The 25,961-nt window shown below is 40.7% G+C and overlaps 1 protein-coding gene across 4 annotated transcripts in view; it reads left to right on the plus strand.

Moving 5' to 3' along the window:
* Positions 1–25,961, plus strand: part of ank2a (ankyrin 2a, neuronal) — an 80,041-nt gene that overhangs the window by 44,992 nt on the left and 9,088 nt on the right. For all 4 annotated transcript variants that reach the window (XM_041982642.1, XM_041982643.1, XM_041982644.1 and 1 more), the window contains 5 exons: positions 7,235–7,312; positions 7,485–7,616; positions 8,427–8,567; positions 8,654–8,864; positions 10,001–10,079. In XM_041982642.1, the coding sequence (XP_041838576.1) occupies positions 7,235–7,312; positions 7,485–7,616; positions 8,427–8,567; positions 8,654–8,864; positions 10,001–10,079 (641 nt within the window). The remainder of the gene's footprint in view (positions 1–7,234; positions 7,313–7,484; positions 7,617–8,426; positions 8,568–8,653; positions 8,865–10,000; positions 10,080–25,961) is intronic.

The following is a 25,961-nucleotide window of genomic DNA, read 5'->3' on the forward strand; positions in this document are numbered from 1 at the left end:
AAAGTTCAGACATTACTTACTTTGTAAAGACAGCAGAAAATGCTGACAGGATTCAGTTTGGTGATGGAAGGGTTAGCCCTGAGAGAGATGAGCAAGAGTTGCAAGAGACAAATCTAGACAGGATGCAACTACAGAATCCACCAATAAGCACTGTTCGGAGCTTATCTGTTGATGCTCAGATCAGTCCTGATCGCAGACCTTCTGAGGACTTTAGTGCTGACATAAAAGCTGAGCTGGAGGACAGTCCTGAGTATCAACTGTTCAAGAAGACATCAACGACTACCAGTGTCAACTATCAGCTAGAGGCACCTGAGGATGAAACTTTGGCTGATTTCGATGCACATCCAGTATCCATCTACAGTCCCTATTTTGGTGAAGAGAGTCCTGAGAGTCCCAAGCATGAAGGCCTGGCAGAGTCCTCAGACACCACTTGCTCCAGCTCAGAAGAGAAAGAAAGTTCTGAGAGACTTCCAGCAACACATCGCATGGAGAACTTTAAACAAACTACTTTTTCCAAGTTTGGTAAATCATCAAGTGCTGATATAGAAGATGAGATAAGTGCAGAGACACAATCTAATATGGTTGAAGATCGGATTTCAAGTATGGTATTAGAGAGTCCAGTCAAAGAAGTCTGCATCCAGAGAGAGGTACAAGAGTCTAAAGCTGAGAAGAATGTGGAAGGGATGTTGTCTCTTCTTAGTAGTGACCTAGATGAATACCTGAAAGAAAATCCAATGGCAACACAAAGCCACGCAGAGAAGGATCTTGTCCATGAAAGCTGCAAAGAAATAATACGGAGAAGTGGAAATTTCCAAGACGAGATAGAAGACAAAGCAAAAAAAGACTTGCAGAATGATGAAAATGAGCTTAAAGAACCAACACCAAGTTCAGTTTCAGAAACTCCATTCAAAGACGTTCATATCGAAAGACAGGTGTACCAACAGTCTGACAAGGATATGTCAGGCATGTTGACACTTCTCAGTTGTGACTTAGATGAATACTTAAAAGAAAATCCATTGGCAACTCAAAGCCACATAGAGAAAGATCTTGCCCATGAAAGCTGCAAAGAAATTATCTTAACAAGTGACCAGTCAGAGGATCAAATTAAGGCAGAGGGAAATGTAAACCTGCTGAATGATGAAGCTGGAGTCAAAGAACTAACACAAAGTCTTCCATCTGAGATTCCATTCCAGCAAGTTTACACAGAAAGGCAGGCACATCACCAACACCCTACAACTGAGAAGAACATGTCGGGCATGTTGTCACTTCTCAGTAGTGACCTAGATGAATATCTCAAAGAAAAGCCAGGGTCAAAACAAAGCTATGCAGAGGAGGATCTTGTGTATGATAGCTGCAAAGAAATAATACTGACAAATGAACATTTGGAAGACAAGACTGGGGAGAAAGCATACTCTGCTACCGAGAAGAATATGTCAGGCATGGTGACACTTCTCAGTAGTGACTTAGGTGAATATCTCAAAGAAAAGTCAATGGCCAAACAAAATTATTCAGAAGAGTATCTTGTCTTTGAGAGTTGCAAAGAAATTACACTGGCAAGTAAAAGCTCAGAAGAGCAGATGAAGAAAGAGGATGATGAAAACCTACAGACTGAGGTAGCTGAAAGCTTTGTATGTGAGACTCCATTCCAGCAAGTTTCCATTGAGAGACAGGCACATCACCAACAGTCTGCAACTGAAAAGGATATGTCAGGCATGGTGACACTTCTCAGCAGTGACCTGGATGAATGCCTCATCCAAAAGCCAGTGTCAAAACAAAGCCACCCTAAAGATGAATATGTCCATGAGAGCTGCAAAGAAATAATACTGACAAGTAAACATTTAGAAGACAAGACTGGTGAGAAAGCATACAAAGGCTTGCAGAAGGATGAACATGAAGTCAGAGAAACAACACCAAGTTCAGTATCAGAAGCTGCATTCCAAGAAGTTGACATCAAGAGACAGCCAGACCACTCTACTACCAAGAAGGATATGTCAGGCATGGTGACACTTCTCAGCAGTGACCTGGATGAATGCCTCATCCAACAGCCAGTGTCAAAACAAAGCCACCCTGAAGATGAATATGTCCATGAGAGCTGTAAAGAAATAATACTGACAATTAAACATTTAGAAGACAAGACTGGGGAAGAAGCAAATCAACACTTGCAGAAGGATCAAACTGGAATCAAAGAAACAACATCAGAATTAGTAACTGAGTGTCAATTACAAGAAGTTCATATCAAAAGACAGGTATACCACCAGCTGTCTGCAACTGAAAAGGATATGTCTGGCATGTTGACACTTCTCAGTAGTAACCTAGATCAGTATCTTGAAGAACAGCCAATGGTAATGCAAAGCTACTCAGAAGAGGAAATGGTCAGTGACTGTTGTGAACAAATTATACTGACAAATGACAATGTGGCAAGTGAGACAGTAGAAGAAGCAAATGAAGACCTACATACGGATGAAGCTAGAATCAAGGAACCAACATCAAGTTTGGTATCAGAGCCTCCATTCCAACAAGTTCATGTCAAGAGAAAGGTACAACACCAAGTGTCTGCACCTGAGAAGAACATGTCAGGCATGTTGTCACTTCTTAGTAGTGACCTAGGTGAATATCTCAAAGAAGATCCACTAACAAAACAAAGCTACCCAGAGGTGGATCTTGTCTATGAAGCCTGCAAAGAAACAATACTGACAAGTGGAGATTCAGTAGAGAAGACTGGGGAAGAGGCAAGTGAAGATTTGCAGACTGATGAATATGGAGTTGAAGAACCATCGCCAAGTTTGGTATCTGAGCCTCCATTCCAACAAGTTCATATTGAGAGACAGGTACAACACCAAGTGTCTGCACCTGAGAAGAACATGTCAGGCATGTTGTCACTTCTTAGTAGTGACCTAGGTGAATATCTCAAAGAAGATCCACTAACAAAACAAAGCTACCCAGAGGTGGATCTTGTCTATGAATCCTGCAAGGAAACAATACTGACAAGTGGAGATTCAGTAGAGAAGACTGGGGAAAAGGCAAGTGAAGATTTGCAGACTGATGAATATGGAGTTGAAGAACCATCGCCAAGTTTTTTATCAGAGCCTCCATTCCAACAAGTTCATGTCGAGAGACAGGTGCAACACCAAGTGTCTGCACCTGAGAAAAACATGTCAGGCATGTTGTCACTTCTTAGTAGTGACCTAGGTGAATATCTAAAAGAAGATCCACTAACAAAACAAAGCTACCCAGAGGTGGATCTTGTCTATGAAGCCTGCAAAGAAACAATACTGACAAGTGGAGATTCAGTAGAGAAGACTGGGGAAAAGGCAAGTGAAGATTTGCAGACTGATGAATATGGAGTTGAAGAACCATCGCCAAGTTTGGTATCAGAGCCTCCATTCCAACAAGTTCATGTCGAGAGACAGGTGCAACACCAAGTGTCTGCACCTGAGAAAAACATGTCAGGCATGTTGTCACTTCTTAGTAGTGACCTAGGTGAATATCTAAAAGAAGATCCACTAACAAAACAAAGCTACCCAGAGGTGGATCTTGTCTATGAAGCCTGCAAAGAAACAATACTGACAAGTGGAGATTCAGTAGAGAAGACTGGGGAAGAGGCAAGTGAAGATTTGCAGACTGATGAATATGGAGTTGAAGAACCATCGCCAAGTTTGGTATCAGAGCCTCCATTCCAACAAGTTCATATTGAGAGACAGGTGCAACACCAAGTGTCTGCACCTGAGAAGAACATGTCAGGCATGTTGTCACTTCTTAGTAGTGACCTAAGTGAATATCTAAAAGAAGATCCACTAACAAAACAAAGCTACCCAGAGGTGGATCTTGTCTATGAAGCCTGCAAGGAAACAATACTGACAAGTGGAGATTCAGTAGAGAAGACTGGGGAAAAGGCAAGTGAAGATTTGCAGACTGATGAATATGGAGTTGAAGAACCATTGCCAAGTTTGGTATCAGAGCCTCCATTCCAACAAGTTCATGTCGAGAGACAGGTGCAACACCAAGTGTCTGCACCTGAGAAAAACATGTCAGGCATGTTGTCACTTCTTAGTAGTGACTTAGATAACTACCTCAGAGAAAATCCAGTGACAAAACAAAGCTATCTGAATGAGGATTTAGTCCATGAGAGCTGCAAAGAAACAAAACTTTCCAAAGACTGTATAAAAGAAACTCGTATAGTCTCTCATGAACAGACGATTTCCCCAAAAGATTTAAGTTCTAACACAGCGAACATCCAGGAAATGGAAGCTATCGAAAGTAGATGGCAGGCATGCTCTGATGAAGATGAGAGTCCCAGCAAAGTCCCATCAGAGGAGGGTGATGTTAGCGCCTTACCAAGGGCTGCAGCACCTTTTACTGAATCTATTGAAAGGGCAGTAGATTTCAGGGAGTCCTACAAAACAACGACTGGTAGTGAAATTGATCAACAAGATGTCAGTCTAGATGTTCCTTATTCAGTTCTAAAAACACAGGATTTTTTACAACTATCAAGTAGTTTTAACGCACCACAACGACCAGCTGATTTAGAGAACATTATGACTGCTATGGTTGATGACCCAGATAAAGAGCCATGTGATAAAGATTCATTAGAACCAAGTCCTCTGATGGAGGATAGGTCCTCAAAGAAATCCCCTGACTCTATAGAGCCAAGCCCTACCAAAGAATCTCCATGTCAAGACTCGCTTGAAGCAAGTCCTACTCAATCACAGGACACAGAACTTATGATGCCAGCCAAGACAGCTGTGTATGAGGACTATGCTTCCCAGGTCAAAGCATGTTTTGCTTATGATGATAAGCAAGAAACCAATGTAGAGATCACCCAAATGGACAGTGAAATAAAAAAAGACAGTTATTCCAACTCCAGAGACAGAGCAACTGATGGCAATATGTGCTCTACCGAGAGTCTTCACATGCACATCAAGCAAGACTCTGTTGATACCGATGACAGTGAGAATGACACCACCAATAAACAATTCACTCCAGAGGAGGAGATGTTCAAAATGGCTGTAAAGATTAAAACATTTGAGGAGATGGAACAGGAAACTAAAACTCACAAAGAGGAAGCTGATAGAGATTGTGGGGGCTCTGTGTCTGTCATAGCAGAAAAAGAAGCAGAAATTCACAAAAACAAGACAAAAGATGTGTGTTCCTTGGTCACTGACACACATTTTTCCCACTCTGTAACAGATGAGCATTATTCACATGATGACAAACCAGTTGAGGCACCGCTGACAGAACTAGAACATCATGCAGGATGTGAGAGCCACAAAAATGTAGTTTTCAAGTCAGAGGCTGAAGAGCCTGAAGAGCACATTGATTGTGGTTCCAGAGAGGGGCAAACAACACCAGAAAAAATGCTTGTTCAGACACCCGGTAGTGAGAAAAGCCCTAACCCATTTCAGTTCCAAGAGGGGAAACTATTTGAAATGACCAGAGGTGGAGCTATTGACATGTCAAGAAGAGCCTTTGATGAATATGGGGAAGGTTATGCATTTTTTCATATTGGGGAACAAACAGTTGATGAAGTTGCTCAAGAAACCTTAAAGGAATCTCAAGTAAAGTCTATAACTATCCAAAGCAGTGATTCTATTTCAGACAAAACCATTCAAGGGACCCTAAAATCACATCAAACTCAAGCTAGTCCCACATCCAAAACTCTAATCAGCCCCTCGCTTGACAAACCGGAGCCTGAAATAACAGCAGGCATTCATCTTACTTCACCCAGTGCTCTAAAGAGTCTATCAAATGTTCAAACTGAGGGTGGAGGTCTTCAAAGCATCGGGCTTGACTATCTAGACTCCACAATAGCAGACCTTCAATCAGATGCATCCACAGTTGCCCAATGGATTTCCCCTGAAAAGGATGATGATTTTTCAGACTCTTCCTCTGATGATGATGAGTTGGGGGAGGATGAAGATGACCTGTGCTCAGTCATAGAGATGACTGTGCAGCCTGGCATTCAAGGCCATGATTCGCCGTCACCCCTGTCAATCAAACCAGGCACTACAAGTAGAGTAGAAATGACTGAAACTGACTCACAGATATCAGAGTTTGATCAAATTAATAAAATATCAGGAATAAGTTCAACAACCTATCGTAGGACTAGATCTGAAGCCAGCAACACAAGTAGAGTCTCTAATAAAGAAAGTAGGAGTTACTCTGACAGTAGTCCAGTCATATCCAGCCATTCCTCTTCCAAACTTGCTGTCACAATTCAAGAGAAACCTTTAGCTGACATGACTTCATTCTCTCCCCCAAGAAAAGACACCCAACTCTCCAACATTTCAGAACTATCTGTTCACTCTTCTTTGGAAACTGATGATATGAGCAGCGCTAGTCACATGAGTCCAGATTCTGTTATCTTTACATATGACATTCCAGCCTCACACAGTTCAGATTCTGATGGCAGTCAGTTGCCAGTTACACATCCAACTGGTGGGACAGAGGATGTGTTTGAATCCAGGCCTACCTGGGATGACTCAGTGGAAACTCAGATGCAGAGAATGGTTGATGATCAAACTCCAGAATGTACACCAGGTATGGTCTGACCTACAGTGGGCTTTTGCTTTATCTAGTTTGTTTCTTAGCAGTGAGATGTTTTTTTTTTCTTTTTTTCTCTCTCTTTCTTCCAAAGAATTACATCACTATCACTCATTTGTTGTTGATTTAACAGTATGATTTGTTTGGTCCCATCTGTTTTCGTATTCTGTGTCCATCTTTGTGCGTGTTTGTGTGCAAGTTGATTATGATATTTGGCTTTTTGGTAAGTTACTTCTCCCTCTGAGTTTGTGTAAATGCATTTTCAAGACTGAATGCCTATGTCAGTAAAAAAGCTTGCTTTGAAAATTTTGATGCAGACTGTTGGTATTACCAGAGGTAATAATGCAGCTTCACTAATATTATTGCACTAATATTAACCAGGACATTAACAACATTGCTCACACTAATGATTAAACGCATGTTGGGGTTATTGTGACCAAATGCAACTTCTCTAAAATCCAACCTTTATGTTTTCATTCATGTCACATCATAGATCCACATTTAATTTACAGCCTATAGCATAGCGTCTTCAGGAAAGTAACATGTTGTACCTGCAAAAAAAAAAAAAAAAAAAAAAAAAAAAAAACAACCAAAAAAAGAAACTTTATATATTATTTAAGGCTTTGAACACCTTGAACACATGTTAAAATGTTTTTGTTTTGTTTGTTTTTTTTGGCTATGATGAATCTTTTAGTTGATTGGCAGGATGATGCTGACAGAAAAGAGGAGACATTAGCGATCATCGCAGACCTTCTTGGCTTCAGTTGGACTGGTAAACTGTCAAATTAAGTTTTTTTTAGATGCTTTTTTGTTGTTTTGTTTGTTTGCTTACTTCATAAGTAAATTAGCAGAAGTGGGCAAACATATGCAAAGTATGCTATATATAGCATAATTGTTTTTTTCTGCTTTATCATCATCCCTTGTTATTTTATCCATCATCTCAGAGCTGGCAAGAGAATTGGAATTCAATGAGGATGATATTCAGCAGGTGAGAACAGAGAATCCTAATTCCCTGCAAGAGCAGAGCCATGCCTTGTTGCAGCGCTGGGTTGAACGGGAAGGCAAACATGCCACAGGTACTTGCAATTTTATTGGATCTTTTCACTTAATATTTTACAACTATGCAGTTCTTCAGACTTTGTCCACACTGCTAAATTTTTATTTCATACTGAATAACTTTGGCTAGGTTAAAACCTTGCATGACATCTGAATCACAGACTTTTGGAAAACCTGCTGGTCAAAAGTTAGTTTAAATACTCAAGGATTGTGTCTTAGTGTCATTCCAGTGAAGAGACTTCTGGGCGCAATGAAACTGGTAGCCATGCTTGCTATTGGCATTTTTTCATTTGTTGCTGCATGTCTGTGATGATCTATGTTTTATCCTAACCCTGCTTTGTGTGCCATTTTGTTAATTTCCAGTCCAATCAAAAAAATTTTATGTCCTCATTTTTATCAGAGCTGCTTTTCTTCTGTAGAACCTCCTAAAATTAAGCATTAAAGACCCCTTCATGTTTCACCAATACTGGTGTGCCAGTTGCTTGAATTCAATATGTCACTCCTGCACACAAAATTAGTCCCTCTGGGATAATAGAGACTTTTTGACTAAATATATGTAATTTTGAGCCAAATTCTTCCAAACTATAGCAGAACTAAAGACACTAGAGCCAGTTTTTGGTTAGGAGTATGAGCTATTATAATAACATGGCAGTGCAACCTGATAAAGGAGACGAAGATTAAAATTGAATTTAAATGACCTGTTTTGATATTGTGAAAAATTGATACAGTTATTCAACTCTCTAACTAGAATTCTACTTAAGAATATTGTAGCCTTTCTGCTAGTAGACTGTCCTAAAGGTTGTTAAATTAACAGGATTATCCTTCCACAGAGGACTGTCTGGTTAAGAGACTAACCAAGATCAACCGCATGGACATAGTCCATCTCATTGAAACCCAGATGAACAAGTCCATTCAAGAGCAAACATCTCGGACTTACGCAGAGATAGAGAAGACACTGGATCACAGCGAAGGTAGTAAACACCCTACTAAAATGACATTAAAACACCAAACTATTTTTATGTTTGCTTGCACTCTGATTTCTTGTTGGTGTCTTCAGTGTCAGTAGCTCTATCATCTGTGCAAGAGGATGCAGACAGTCCCAGAATTGTGAGGCGGGTTGAGTCAGACCGCAGACCACCCCCAGCTGTTTCTGAAGAAGACCTGTCAGTCGCTTCACTACTGGATATTCCTTCATGGGCAGAACCTGTAGGACATGTCCACTCAGAGAGCATGCATGGAGACCTTTTGGAGGAGCCTGAGATCCCACAGTAAATATTTACTTTTAACCGATTTAACCGATAAACCGATTCTTGACTCCATAACACAGATCTGCAGTGTAACATGAGATGTTTTTTACACAAGCCATGCAGCGTGAAATTTTATTGACATCACCAGATAGATAGATAGATAGATAGATAGATAGATAGATAGATAGATAGATAGATAGATAGATAGATAGATAGATAGATAGATAGATAGATAGATAGATAGATAGAATGACCTGAAAAGTAATATTTAAGTCTCTAAAACCTACATAATGACATCGAATTAAATTTTTAGACAAAGTCAAGAGGCTCAATTTCATGACCCAATTAGAAACTGAGTGTGTGTGTGCAGCATACTTTTTGCATCATATTTTGCCTCTTATAAGCAGCATTACTTGCCTAAACCTAAAAAGTATTTGGACTAGCAAGTACATGACTGAGACTAACAATTTTCTTTTGGATGCTTAATTTCTAGCAAAGACAAGGTATACAAAAAAAAAAAGAAAAAAAATGTTGGTTTTCTGGAAGTCATTATTTTTTTCTAACACTGCCGCTGCTTGAAAACAGATTGTGGTTCCATGTCCTGGCACCACAGAATTATTAAAAATTGCTACTTTTATTTTAGTAAGTAGACAGTATGCACCAAATTCTAAACTTGGTATTTCTAGCTGGAATGGCATTATATTATATATATTAGAATTTTATACAGATTGGATTGAAGGTTCAGTTTCAACTTAATCCCACATGTATGTGGACTCAAGCGCTTTCAAAAACTGTTTTTTAAAGAATTTTCAAAGGGTTGTAATTTGAGTCTATCCAGGTTTTCTCTTGCTTAAAAACATCATGACTGTTTGAAAATATACTGTAACTGGTAAACTCCCTCTCTAACAAAGTCTTATTTTTTGTGTTTTCTTTCTCTAATGTGTAGATAGTTAATAGCTAGATGTTTTTCTTGAAAAATAATGGCTAGGCGCACTGTGAGTCCCCCCAGCTTTAACTTTAGATATGCCATCAGATTATATCAGCATTAAAAGTACCGTCAAATTGTATACCTTGTTTAAAAAAAATAAAAGACCAGCATAAACTAAAAAGTTGTTATTTAGCTTTTTTTTTAAACATGTTCTTTTATGTTTCCACAGTGAATCAAACCCTGATCTCTGGACCTCTGAGGATGCAATTTCACAAGAACCTGCAAGTCATGACAACTCAGATGAACAAGTAAGTACGCTACAGACTTCGAAAGAAGCAGCATTGGGGAACCAAGCAACTCAGATTTATGTCCCCAAAGTGAAACATGCTCAAGTCTGCAGCAGAGTTGAAGGTCGAGCTGTCAGGTCTTTCCAAGGTGGTCCTCTAGTCAGAGATGACTGCAGCCAAACCTTACCATTGAAGCAGTTTGGTTGTGAAGATAAACAAGGCCAGTCACATGAAATCCTGAAGTTGCACTCACATATCTCAATCAGAGACTTTAGCCTGAGTCTGTCTGAGTCAGGCAAGGCTGAAACTGACTTCAGTGAGCTTTCTGATGAGTTTAACTTTGCATCTCAGCTTGGCAGTACAGAGGCAGCCAAAACCCCTGTAAGAAGAAGCAATGAACCAAGGCTGTTGGCCTCAGCACCACACTATCCTTATCCAACTTTGGCCATGACTGAAGATGACACAGACGTAGTTCAAAAGCGCAGGCTCTCTCAGAGGAGTACTGATGAGCTCACAGCCCAGTTCTACAAAATACAGTATGGTCATGACAAAGTCCCACATGTTTCAGATGTAGACGTGGGACTCAAACGCTTCAAATCAAGCAAGGAAGACAGCACAAAAGCCCGAGTACAAAAGGATGGGTTTCCAAAAAACTTGCCCTTCATTGATGAGAGTGATGATATACAATCAGCTGAATCCCTTACCACCACAGCTAAGCTCAGCATGGTGAAACCAGAAAAAATGGAAGTAACAGCAACCATTTTGCCAAGCTGTCTTACAAAAAATTCTCACATGGCTTGTGACTCAACTAACAGATCCTGTAGTTGGTGTTGTCTTGGTCCAGGTAGTGACGATGCCACAGATGAGGCAAACACGCCCTACATCTCTAAACCGAAGATTGTCTCTTCAGGGCCTTTAACCCATCTTACACCACAAAATGGGCATAAGACAGTTGAGACATCGCATTCTGCTTTTAAAGAGTACCTCCCTTTAAACCTTGATTGTTTGGAGTCTGAGAAGCAGCATGGTTCACTTTCACCTGATAATGAAAGGGATGTTTTCCCTACAAATGCATGGATATCAAATAACTCCATGTCTAGACTGTCGTCTCCTGAATCTGTCATGTCTGTTAGTGACTATAGAGCAATGTCACCTGATTCGCCCCTGGGTCAGAAAAAGGTTTTACCTTCAGACTTTTCTAGTATATGGGAAGACAGTCGTGCTTCTCCAGTTTCTCCAATGTCTGGGAGAAGCTGTTCACCAGAAGTATTATTGAATTTTACTGAAAACAAACCCGACCCCCAACAGTTACTCACAGACAAACCCAAACAACCATTTGGTTTGAAGGATTTTACCATCCCTGCAATCTCATACCCTCATTGTTCTGAGTCCCTTGAATCATGGAATAAATATAGGCTACTGTCACCTGACTTTAAAGTACCTAAATATGGTCAAACTGTACCTGAATCTGAACATGTAAAGACAGAGTGCAGAATAGTCTCACCTCTGATAACAGATGTTGAATGCGATGAGATTTTCTGTGAAGATATCTCTCCTGACAAAAAAACATTTTCTTTGGACTTACTTACATCTTTTTATGTGTCAGAGAGGGATGGTCGACCATTCTCCCCAGAGTCTCAGTCCTCCCAGTGCAGTTTCTCATTTCTTGAACTCTTGTACTCGGAACCAACCCGCGCTCAACTGAGGCAGCAGTACTGTGATTATTTTCTTCTATATTCAGGAGAAAATCCAATGGCTAGTCAGGACTCAGCGAGTACGAGAAAGCATGAAATTTCATTGGCATGCCATGCTGAAGTGCCTAAAATCCAAAAAACAGAGACAAAAAATACTCAGTCTTACCTCAGTTACTGGTATGAGAAATTGGTACCACAAACTTCTACAAATGTTGCATCATCTAATCAGTTGGATAATGAACTAAGTAAAAGAATGAACTATTCAAACAAAGATGAGAAAACTTTGCATAAAGGTAAATGTTCCCTAACTGACTATGATGCACCCTCACCAAAGCCAATGGTGTTTGATTTAGTAGAGAAACCAATCTATGTTTTAGACTTTCCACTTGAAAGGTCAGCTGTCCAAAAAAGAGAAAAATCTCTATTAGAAAATGAAAATACAAACTACGTTACTGGCATATTAGAAAGTGGAGAAAAGAAAGAAAAATGGCTTGTCAAAAAAGTGGATTCACTTCCATCAGGTTGTGCAAGTGTAACTGTAACTGCATCTCCACAGCTGTCTGCTAACAGACCTCTGACATATGCAGATGTTGTGCGACGAGGCATTACAGTTCAAACACAAATCGAGCCAATTTTGACCTTCAGCGCTTTCCAATCTAAAGATTTGTGGCCTCAATCTGTGTCATCAGAAGATCAACACAGTCTCTCCTTCATAGATGATTGGATATCTGCCTTAAGACCAGATTCCCAGGACTCCATGGACTCTGAGGATGAACTAAGAGCCCTCTCTCCCGACTCACCAGTTCCTCAGTTCAGATGTACCCATATTGATTATTGTGCTGAATCGTCAGGATCCAGGTCCTTTACACCAGTATCTACATTATCAGACTGGGAAGACACTGATTTATGTCTGGAAGTTCTTTTTGACCACAACAGACCAGAGTCTCCACAGTCATTTTCATCAGACTTTGAACTGGAGAAGGTATTTAGTAGCAGGGTGTTGTCCCCAGAGTCCTTGTCCTCAGATTTTGACTATTCCCATTTACATGAATGGCTGGCTGACTTTAGAGCATCCTCCCCAGAATCTGTAGCATCAGATGAAACTCAAACTTTCACTCCTCACGTGACATTTGGCCAAACGAACAATCAGCACTGTGACTATTATTTACGTTATTCTGAAGATAGACCAACATCACCTCTGTCATCATTGGCAGATGGTGAAGATTTTGACTTTTGTCTCCAGGACATGTTTAAGGAATGTAGAGCAGATTCACCAGATTCACTACCTTCAGGTTTTCATGCCAAACATTCAAGTGTAACTGTAACTGCATCTGCACAACTGTCTGCAAACAGACCTCTGACATATGCAGATGTTGTGCGCGGAGTTGCATATGAAAAACGAGAGCCGATTTCCAGCTACAGAGCTTTACATTGTAAGCGTATGATGTCTCCTTTGGAGTCAGCAGATGAATACAGCGTCTCCTTCAAAGACGATTGGATATCTGCCGTAAGACCAGATTCCCAGGACTCCATGGACTCTGAGGATGAACTCAGATCCCTCTCCCCCGACTCACCAGTTCCTCAGTTCAGATGTACTCATATTGATTATTGTGCCGAAACGTCAGGATTCAGGTCCTTTACACCAGTATCTACGTTATCAGACTGGGATGACACTGATTTCTGTCTGGAAGTTCTTTTTGACCACAACAGACCAGAGTCTCCACAGTCATTTTCATCAGACTTTGAACTGGAGAAGTTATTTAGTAGCAGGGTGTTGTCCCCAGAGTCCTTGTCCTCAGATTTTGACGATTCCCATTTAGATGAATGGCTGGCTGACTTTAGAGCATCCTCCCCAGAATCTGTAGCATCAGATGAAACTCAAACTTTCACTCCTCACATGACATTTGGCCAAATGAACAATCAACACTGTGACTATTATTTACGTTATTCTGAAGATAGACCAACATCACCTCTGTCATCTTTGTCAGATGGTGAAGATTTTGACTTTTGTCTCCAGGACATGTTTAAGGAATGTAGAGCAGATTCACCAGATTCACTACCTTCAGGTTTTCATGCCAAACATTCAAGTGTACCTGTAACTGCATCTCCACAGCTGTCTGCTAACAGACCTCTGACATATGCAGATGTTGTGCGCGGAGTTGCATATGAAAAACAACGAGAGCCGATTTCCAGCTACAGAGCTTTACATTGTGAGCGTATGATGTCTCCTTTGGAATCAGCAGATGAATACAGCGTCTCCTTCATAGACGATTGGATATCTGCCTTAAGACCAGATTCCCAGGACTCCATGGACTCTGAGGATGAACTCAGACCCCTCTCTCCTGACTCACCAGTTCCTCAGTTCAGATGTACTCATATTGATTATTGTGCCGAAACGTCAGGATTCAGGTCCTTTACACCAGTATCTACGTTATCAGACTGGGAAGACACTGATTTGTGTCTGGAAGTTCTTTTTGACCACAACAGACCAGAGTCTCCACAGTCATTTTCATCAGACTTTGAACTGGAGAAGTTATTTAGTAGCAGGGTGTTGTCCCCAGAGTCCTTGTCCTCAGATTTTGACTATTCCCATTTACATGAATGGCTGGCTGACTTTAGAGCATCCTCCCCAGAATCTGTAGCATCAGATGAAACTCAAACTTTCACTCCTCACGTGACATTTGGCCAAACGAACAATCTACACTGTGACTATTATTTACGTTATTCTGAAGATAGACCAACATCACCTCTGTCATCATTGGCAGATGGTGAAGATTTTGACTTTTGTCTCCAGGACATGTTTAAGGAATGTAGAGCAGATTCACCAGATTCACTACCGTCAGGTTTTCATGCCAAACATTCAAGTGTACCTGTAACTGCATCTGCACAGCTGTCTGCTAACAGACCTCTGACATATGCAGATGTTGTGCGCGGAGTTGCATATGAAAAACAACGAGAGCCGATTTCCAGCTACAGAGCTTTACATTGTGAGCGTATGATGTCTCCTTTGGAATCAGCAGATGAATACAACGTCTCCTTCATAGATGATTGGATATCTGCCTTAAGACCAGATTCCCAGGACTCCATGGACTCTGAGGATGAACTCAGACCCCTCTCTCCTGACTCACCAGTTCCTCAGTTCAGATGTACCCATATTGATTATTGTGCTGAATCGTCAGGATCCAGGTCCTTTACACCAGTATCTACGTTATCAGACTGGGAAGACACTGATTTGTGTCTGGAAGTTCTTTTTGACCACAACAGACCAGAGTCTCCACAGTCATTTTCATCAGACTTTGAACTGGAGAAGTTATTTAGTAGCAGGGTGTTGTCCCCAGAGTCCTTGTCCTCAGATTTTGACTGCTCACTTTTACATGAATGGCTGGCTGACTTTAGAGCATCCTCCCCAGAATCTGTAGCATCAGATGAAACTCAAACTTTCACTCCTCACGTGACATTTGGCCAAACGAACAATCTACACTGTGACTATTATTTACGTTATTCTGAAGATAGACCAACATCACCTCTGTCATCATTGGCAGATGGTGAAGATTTTGACTTTTGTCTCCAGGACATGTTTAAGGAATGTAGAGCAGATTCACCAGATTCACTACCTTCAGGTTTTCATGCCAAACATTCAAGTGTAACTGTAACTGCATCTGCACAGCTGTCTGCTAACAGACCTCTGACATATGCAGATGTTGTGCGCGGAGTTGCATATGAAAAACAACGAGAGCCGATTTCCAGCTACAGAGCTTTACATTGTGAGCGTATGATGTCTCCTTTGGAATCAGCAGATGAATACAGCGTCTCCTTCATAGATGATTGGATATCTGCCTTAAGACCAGATTCCCAGGACTCCATGGACTCTGAGGATGAACTCAGACCCCTCTCTCCTGACTCACCAGTTCCTCAGTTCAGATGTACTCATATTGATTATTGTGCTGAATCGTCAGGATTCAGGTCCTTTACACCAGTATCTACGTTATCAGACTGGGAAGACACTGATTTGTGTCTGGAAGTTCTTTTTGACCACAACAGACCAGAGTCTCCACAGTCATTTTCATCAGACTTTGAACTGGAGAAGTTATTTAGCAGCAGGGTGTTGTCCCCAGAGTCCTTGTCCTCAGATTTTGACTATTCACTTTTACATGAATGGCTGGCTGACTTTAGAACATCCTCCCCAGAATCTGTAGCATCAGATGAAACTCAAACTTTCACTCCTCACATGACATTTGGCCAAATGAACAATCAACACTGTGACTATTATTTACGTTATTCTGAAGATAGACCAACATCACCTCTGTCATCTTTGTCAGATGGTGAAGATTTTGACTTTTGTCTCCAGGACATGTTTAAGGAATGTAGAGCAGATTCACCAGATTCACTACCGTCAGGTTTTCATGCCAAACATTCAAGTGTACCTGTAACTGCATCTCCACAGCTGTCTGCTAACAGACCTCTGACATATGCAGATGTTGTGCGCGGAGTTGCATATGAAAAACAACGAGAGCCGATTTCCAGCTACAGAGCTTTACATTGTGAGCGTATGATGTCTCCTTTGGAATCAGCAGATGAATACAACGTCTCCTTCATAGATGATTGGATATCTGCCTTAAGACCAGATTCCCAGGACTCCATGGACTCTGAGGATGAACTCAGACCCCTCTCTCCTGACTCACCAGTTCCTCAGTTCAGATGTACTCATATTGATTATTGTGCCGAAACGTCAGGATTCAGGTCCTTTACACCAGTATCTACGTTATCAGACTGGGAAGACACTGATTTGTGTCTGGAAGTTCTTTTTGACCACAACAGACCAGAGTCTCCACAGTCATTTTCATCAGACTTTGAACTGGAGAAGTTATTTAGCAGCAGGGTGTTGTCCTCAGAGTCCTTGTCCTCAGATTTTGACTATTCCCATTTACATGAATGGCTGGCTGACTTTAGAGCATCCTCCGCAGAATCTGTAGCATCAGATGAAGCTCAAACTTTCACTCCTCACATGACATTTGGCCAAACGAACAATCAGCACTGTGACTATTATTTACGTTATTCTGAAGATAGACCAACATCACCTCTGTCATCATTGGCAGATGGTGAAGATTTTGACTTTTGTCTCCAGGACATGTTTAAGGAATGTAGAGCAGATTCACCAGATTCACTACCGTCAGGTTTTCATGCCAAACATTCAAGTGTACCTGTAACTGCATCTGCACAGCTGTCTGCTAACAGACCTCTGACATATGCAGATGTTGTGCGCGGAGTTGCATATCAAAAACAACGAGAGCCGATTTCCAGCTACAGAGCTTTACATTGTGAGCGTATGATGTCTCCTTTGGAATCAGCAGATGAATACAACGTCTCCTTCATAGATGATTGGATATCTGCCTTAAGACCAGATTCCCAGGACTCCATGGACTCTGAGGATGAACTCAGACCCCTCTCTCCTGACTCACCAGTTCCTCAGTTCAGATGTACTCATATTGATTATTGTGCTGAATCGTCAGGATCCAGGTCCTTTACACCAGTATCTACATTATCAGACTGGGAAGACACTGATTTGTGTCTGGAAGTTCTTTTTGACCACAACAGACCAGAGTCTCCACAGTCATTTTCATCAGACTTTGAACTGGAGAAGTTATTTAGTAACAGGGTGTTGTCCCCAGAGTCCTTGTCCTCAGATTTTGACTGCTCACTTTTACATGAATGGCTGGCTGACTTTAGAGCATCCTCCCCAGAATCTGTAGCATCAGATGAAACTCAAACTTTCACTCCTCACGTGACATTTGGCCAAACGAACAATCTACACTGTGACTATTATTTACGTTATTCTGAAGATAGACCAACATCACCTCTGTCATCATTGGCAGATGGTGAAGATTTTGACTTTTGTCTCCAGGACATGTTTAAGGAATGTAGAGCAGATTCACCAGATTCACTACCTTCAGGTTTTCACGCCAAACATTCAAGTGTAACTGTAACTGCATCTGCACAGCTGTCTGCTAACAGACCTCTGACATATGCAGATGTTGTGCGCGGAGTTGCATATGAAAAACAACGAGAGCCGATTTCCAGCTACAGAGCTTTACATTGTGAGCGTATGATGTCTCCTTTGGAATCAGCAGATGAATACAGCGTCTCCTTCATAGATGATTGGATATCTGCCTTAAGACCAGATTCCCAGGACTCCATGGACTCTGAGGATAAAATCAGACCCCTCTCTCCTGACTCACCAGTTCCTCAGTTCAGATGTACTCATATTGATTATTGTGCCGAAACGTCAGGATTCAGGTCCTTTACACCAGTATCTACGTTATCAGACTGGGAAGACACTGATTTGTGTCTGGAAGTTCTTTTTGACCACAACAGACCAGAGTCTCCACAGTCATTTTCATCAGACTTTGAACTGGAGAAGTTATTTAGTAGCAGGGTGTTGTCCCCAGAGTCCTTGTCCTCAGATTTTGACTATTCCCATTTACATGAATGGCTGGCTGACTTTAGAGCATCCTCCCCAGAATCTGTAGCATCAGATGAAACTCAAACTTTCACTCCTCACGTGACATTTGGCCAAACGAACAATCTACACTGTGACTATTATTTACGTTATTCTGAAGATAGACCAACATCACCTCTGTCATCATTGGCAGATGGTGAAGATTTTGACTTTTGTCTCCAGGACATGTTTAAGGAATGTAGAGCAGATTCACCAGATTCACTACCGTCAGGTTTTCATGCCAAACATTCAAGTGTACCTGTAACTGCATCTGCACAGCTGTCTGCTAACAGACCTCTGACATATGCAGATGTTGTGCGCGGAGTTGCATATGAAAAACAACGAGAGCCGATTTCCAGCTACAGAGCTTTACATTGTGAGCGTATGATGTCTCCTTTGGAATCAGCAGATGAATACAACGTCTCCTTCATAGATGATTGGATATCTGCCTTAAGACCAGATTCCCAGGACTCCATGGACTCTGAGGATGAACTCAGACCCCTCTCTCCTGACTCACCAGTTCCTCAGTTCAGATGTACCCATATTGATTATTGTGCTGAATCGTCAGGATCCAGGTCCTTTACACCAGTATCTACGTTATCAGACTGGGAAGACACTGATTTGTGTCTGGAAGTTCTTTTTGACCACAACAGACCAGAGTCTCCACAGTCATTTTCATCAGACTTTGAACTGGAGAAGTTATTTAGCAGCAGGGTGTTGTCCCCAGAGTCCTTGTCCTCAGATTTTGACTATTCCCATTTACATGAATGGCTGGCTGACTTTAGAGCATCCTCCCCAGAATCTGTAGCATCAGATGAAGCTCAAACTTTCACTCCTCACATGACATTTGGCCAAACGAACAATCAGCACTGTGACTATTATTTACGTTATTCTGAAGATAGACCAACATCACCTCTGTCATCATTGGCAGATGGTGAAGATTTTGACTTTTGTCTCCAGGACATGTTTAAGGAATGTAGAGCAGATTCACCAGATTCACTACCGTCAGGTTTTCATGCCAAACATTCAAGTGTACCTGTAACTGCATCTGCACAGCTGTCTGCTAACAGACCTCTCACATATGCAGATGTTGTGCGCGGAGTTGCATATCAAAAACAACGAGAGCCGATTTCCAGCTACAGAGCTTTACATTGTGAGCGTATGATGTCTCCTTTGGAATCAGCAGATGAATACAACGTCTCCTTCATAGATGATTGGATATCTGCCTTAAGACCAGATTTCCAGGACTCCATGGACTCTGAGGATGAACTCAGACCCCTCTCTCCTGACTCACCAGTTCCTCAGTTCAGATGTACTCATATTGATTATTGTGCTGAATCGTCAGGATCCAGGTCCTTTACACCAGTATCTACGTTATCAGACTGGGAAGACACTGATTTGTGTCTGGAAGTTCTTTTTGACCACAACAGACCAGAGTCTCCACAGTCATTTTCATCAGACTTTGAACTGGAGAAGTTATTTAGTAGCAGGGTGTTGTCCCCAGAGTCCTTGTCCTCAGATTTTGACTATTCACTTTTACATGAATGGCTGGCTGACTTTAGAGCATCCTCCCCAGAATCTGTAGCATCAGATGAAGCTCAAACTTTCACTCCTCACATGACATTTGGCCAAACGAACAATCAGCACTGTGACTATTATTTACGTTATTCTGAAGATAGACCAACATCACCTCTGTCATCATTGGCAGATGGTGAAGATTTTGACTTTTGTCTCCAGGACATGTTTAAGGAATGTAGAGCAGATTCACCAGATTCACTACCTTCAGGTTTTCACGCCAAACATTCAAGTGTAACTGTAACTGCATCTGCACAGCTGTCTGCTAACAGACCTCTGACATATGCAGATGTTGTGCGCGGAGTTGCATATCAAAAACAACGAGAGCCGATTTCCAGCTACAGAGCTTTACATTGTGAGCGTATGATGTCTCCTTTGGAATCAGCAGATGAATACAGCGTCTCCTTCATAGATGATTGGATATCTGCCTTAAGACCAGATTCCCAGGACTCCATGGACTCTGAGGATGAACTCAGACCTCTTTCTCCTGACTCACCAGTTCCTCAGTTCAGATGTACTCATATTGATTATTGTGCCGAAACGTCAGGATTCAGGTCCTTTACACCAGTATCTACGTTATCAGACTGGGAAGACACTGATTTGTGTCTGGAAGTTCTTTTTGACCACAACAGACCAGAGTCTCCACAGTCATTTTCATCAGACTTTGAACTGGAGAAGTTATTTAGTAGCAGGGTGTTGTCCCCAGAGTCCTTGTCCTCAGATTTTGACTATTCCCATTTACATGAATGGCTGGCTGACTTTAGAGCATCCTCCCCAGAATCTGTAGCATCAGATGAAACTCAAACTTTCACTCCTCACGTGACATTTGGCCAAACGAACAATCTACACTGTGACTATTATTTACGTTATTCTGAAGATAGACCAACATCACCTCTGTCATCATTGGCAGATGGTGAAGATTTTGACTTTTGTCTCCAGGACATGTTTAAGGAATGTAGAGCAGATTCACCAGATTCACTACCGTCAGGTTTTCATGCCAAACATTCAAGTGTACCTGTAACTGCATCTCCACAGCTGTCTGCTAACAGACCTCTGACATATGCAGATGTTGTGCGCGGAGTTGCATATGAAAAACAACGAGAGCCGATTTCCAGCTACAGAGCTTTACATTGTGAGCGTATGATGTCTCCTTTGGAATCAGCAGATGAATACAGCGTCTCCTTCATAGATGATTGGATATCTGCCTTAAGACCAGATTCCCAGGACTCCATGGACTCTGAGGATGAACTCAGACCCCTCTCTCCTGACTCACCAGTTCCTCAGTTCAGATGTACCCATATTGATTATTGTGCTGAATCGTCAGGATCCAGGTCCTTTACACCAGTATCTACGTTATCAGACTGGGAAGACACTGATTTGTGTCTGGAAGTTCTTTTTGACCACAACAGACCAGAGTCTCCACAGTCATTTTCATCAGACTTTGAACTGGAGAAGTTATTTAGCAGCAGGGTGTTGTCCCCAGAGTCCTTGTCCTCAGATTTTGACTATTCCCATTTACATGAATGGCTGGCTGACTTTAGAGCATCCTCCCCAGAATCTGTAGCATCAGATGAAGCTCAAACTTTCACTCCTCACATGACATTTGGCCAAACGAACAATCAGCACTGTGACTATTATTTACGTTATTCTGAAGATAGACCAACATCACCTCTGTCATCATTGGCAGATGGTGAAGATTTTGACTTTTGTCTCCAGGACATGTTTAAGGAATGTAGAGCAGATTCACCAGATTCACTACCTTCAGGTTTTCATGCCAAACATTCAAGTGTACCTGTAACTGCATCTGCACAGCTGTCTGCTAACAGACCTCTGACATATGCAGATGTTGTGCGCGGAGTTGCATATCAAAAACAACGAGAGCCGATTTCCAGCTACAGAGCTTTACATTGTGAGCGTATGACGTCTCCTTTGGAATCAGCAGATGAATACAACGTCTCCTTCATAGATGATTGGATATCTGCCTTAAGACCAGATTCCCAGGACTCCATGGACTCTGAGGATGAACTCAGACCCCTCTCTCCTGACTCACCAGTTCCTCAGTTCAGATGTACTCATATTGATTATTGTGCTGAATCGTCAGGATCCAGGTCCTTTACACCAGTATCTACATTATCAGACTGGGAAGACACTGATTTGTGTCTGGAAGTTCTTTTTGACCACAACAGACCAGAGTCTCCACAGTCATTTTCATCAGACTTTGAACTGGAGAAGTTATTTAGTAGCAGGGTGTTGTCCCCAGAGTCCTTGTCCTCAGATTTTGACTATTCACTTTTACATGAATGGCTGGCTGACTTTAGAGCATCCTCCCCAGAATCTGTAGCATCAGATGAAACTCAAACTTTCACTCCTCACGTGACATTTGGCCAAACGAACAATCTACACTGTGACTATTATTTACGTTATTCTGAAGATAGACCAACATCACCTCTGTCATCATTGGCAGATGGTGAAGATTTTGACTTTTGTCTCCAGGACATGTTTAAGGAATGTAGAGCAGATTCACCAGATTCACTACCTTCAGGTTTTCATGCCAAACATTCAAGTGTAACTGTAACTGCATCTGCACAGCTGTCTGCTAACAGACCTCTCACATATGCAGATGTTGTTAAGAACAATATCGCATGGTCACAAAAACAACCTGTCCATCCTCTAACAGAGATTTCCTTTCTATATAACCCTTTTTATTTCAAATTCCATCCATCTTCTACTGAGCACCCTTCTTCCCTGCAACCATCACCAAAAAAATGCAAATCTGTACTTATTTCTCATTTGTATGATCCAATGTATAAAGGAAATTGTTCTCGTTGCCTAAGATTATCCGAAAGCTTTTAAAAATTGTTTTCGCCTTTAGTCAGGATTTTGGAGCGTATATCAGCAGTAATGTACAGCTCCTCAATATCTCTTATATGTCAACTCATTCAACACTTTGTCCCCTTTCACTAAGGTTAGCATTTTTTAGCATCAATAAACACTTTTAAAATGCAGTGTCAATAATGCCCCCAAAAGAATACAATGCCAACACAATTGTTACTGAAATGTAAATTCAAAATGTTGTGATCATTATAGCTAAATTTATTGCGTCTTTCCTTTCCATATAGTTAATCTGTAGGAAAATTGTTTTCATGTAACATCTTGACATCAGAACTTTCTCCATTCTAACCTATGGGATGCATGTCTGGATCTTGGCTTCACATACAAAAGAAGTCAGAGACATAACATTTATAGATGGCAGCACAAATATTAATCCACGTACCAAAACACTGGAATGATGAGTTGACTCCCAGTTACCAAAGGCTTAGCAAAGGAGAAATATTCCAACACACTAATGATCCAAAACACCAAAGTCAAATTATGGCACAGCTTGACTTAAAGTTCTGCTGAAAACCATGGAGTATTTTGTTTGTTTATTTGTTTGTTTTATAGAAGAGTGCAGGGCTGCCAACTCTCACGCATTTGAGTGGATTCTCACGCTTTCACGCTAATCTTCCGATTTCTCACGCTGAAACATACATCAAGAGCAATACCGGCTAATCGGGAGGTTCGGTAGGACCAACGATGCACAGCTTGATGTGTGTGTGAAGCCAACAAACTTCATTAAACATTAGAGAATCTACAATCTCTATAAGCAGAGGTGATGAGGCGAAAGAGAAGAGGAGGAGGACAGGTCTCCTCCCGAGTCCTTTGGCGCGCTGCAGACAGGTACTATCAGAGGGAGAAAATGTGGAGCTAGTGGATCCTGTATGTGCAGTAATGTTACTGTTTTGGGGGGAAGTGATTTACGTCTGCCTGCTTCTAGATCTAAGTTTTTGTGTTGATTTTTAAACAACAGGGGTCCCTACAATATTAAAGTTATGGCTTCCTGTTAAGTTCAGGTGTGTAGTAATAAATATCAGCCACTCAGACATTGCTAACAGCTGAGTTTATTTGGAATCTGTCTGTTGAGGCTGAAAAAGGCTTTTGTGATCAATAAGTTATGCCTACAGAGACTGAGGACAGGGACATTGCTAGACATAGGGCTTTACAGGGGCCCAGGCCCCCTATTACTCTTATTTATGAGCATACAATAAACAGTGTTATGTTCCATCTGCTTCCCTTTGCTAATCTGACTGTTACTGTTGCTTCCAAACCACTGCTACTAAAACTGAAACAATAAAAAATAAAAAAATAATAAAAATAAATAAATAATATGAATAATAATAATAATAATATGGTTGTAATAGACTTTCTAGAGACATCTTTTTTTGTAAGTTGTCAAACAAAAGTGAAACAAATAGAGAATTTATAATCTAATCAAATGTATTAATTCATATGGATTTAAGTTTGAAAAAACTTTCAGATAAATATCAGATTATTGACTGACAGAGAACTGTCTGACTGTGAACTTATTCTACTCTGTATCTTTCTGATTCATCCATCCATCCATCCATCCATCCATCCATTTTCTATACTGCTTAGTCCAGATTAGGGTTGAGGGAATACAGATCATGAGAAATTATGATTATTGTGAAATTCCCTCTGTCTTGTCTCAGTGTCACTTCCTTTGTGTAGTTGAGTTGGTTCCTGTTTTATTTTAAAGTTTCTGTTGGTACTTTAAAGACCTATTAGTAACCCCCCCCCCCCCCCCCTTTTTTTTTACATGTTGTTACTCCTGAGCGCCATATTTTATGATTAAATCGGCACAAAATTATGAGTCTTATGTCTTGCTGCTGTGTAGATTTTGGTTGGTTCCACCAAATCTCACTCCAAGGATTATTGAAAAGTTGGCAGCTCTGGGAGAGTAACTGTGTCCACTGAGTTCTCATTGTTGGCCAAAGTTTATAATGAAATAGAACAAATCGTTTTTAAATTGCTGTCATAAAATAATCCATCTTTCAGCTTCATACAATTTAGAGTTAATTGGTATTTAAATTCCTGGTATAGTAGTAAATATAATTGCATTTTAGTTTTCTACACCATAGAAAAATATGTCAGTCTATTTAACAACCATTAGTTAATAAATCATCTTCAATTTTTATAGAATGATAAGAAAATCACTATTTATCAATGCTCTGAGACATATGCTTGACTCCAGACAATTAAATCAATCGATGTTCTGAAATAGACTAATGAAGCTGAAAAAGGGGTAACAGATTGACAGTTCCATCTGAAATCAAGCTAACATGGGGTGTATCTACTGCTGATACTGACTGAGTTTAACAGATGTCAGACCCGCTCAAATGAAACATCCCAGTAGGCTCTAAGTGACCAAACTTAACACTGTTAGGTTTGAGACTGTTTGAGACTGTTGATAGGAGACTCTTCAATTTCTATCCGTGGACTAGACTTCTCACTAAAGGTATCATCATTAGCTAGCTAGATATCAGAAGGTAGCATGGTTTGCTAGTTACACTTGTTAGCATCAGGGACTGCCTGATCAATATGCTTCACAGCATCGCTGGGTCTGGACTTCTGACCTGTAGAAAAATGTAACTTTAAACTGTACTGAACTGTAACTGTAACAGTTCAGTACATCATATTTCTTGATATTTTCACATTTTAAACAACAATTATCAACGATATATTGCAGTTTTTCTTTGAGTTCGCCAGTCAGGGATTCTTTTAGTGAATAAGGTTGTAATAACTTCTGTTGTAGCTATATTGTACAAAAGATACCAAACAAAAAGTTGCAATATAGACCATATAAAGTTTTTTTCAGCGTCTTGCAAACGTTTTCTTTGCCTATCAAATGACAACATTATAAATCTTTCAAAGAAATTGTCTGTGATATGCTCATTCTTTGATAAAGGGATGAATATTCAAAATATTAAAGTTAGTTGGAAAAGCACATATCCTAGTTGGATGTTTTTGAAAATTCCAAAGTTTAATTTCCTAATAGCTTACGGTAGCAGATTCACATTCTTATAATGATGACATGAACTGAGACACCTCTAACAGGATCCTTACATTCAGTATCAAACACAAATAAAGTATTTTTTGTTAGGTCTCTTCCCAAGAGACCAAATAATCTAATATTGTTAGTTTTGCATAGCTGAGGCACATGCCATTTTGTAGAATTAAAAAAATGGTATCATCATGCTGTCTGGCTTGAAGAGACAGGCCATGGACAAAGAAATAACA

The sequence above is a fragment of the Melanotaenia boesemani genome, chromosome 4 (assembly GCF_017639745.1).
Source record: "Melanotaenia boesemani isolate fMelBoe1 chromosome 4, fMelBoe1.pri, whole genome shotgun sequence".
Lineage (NCBI taxonomy): Eukaryota > Metazoa > Chordata > Actinopteri > Atheriniformes > Melanotaeniidae > Melanotaenia > Melanotaenia boesemani.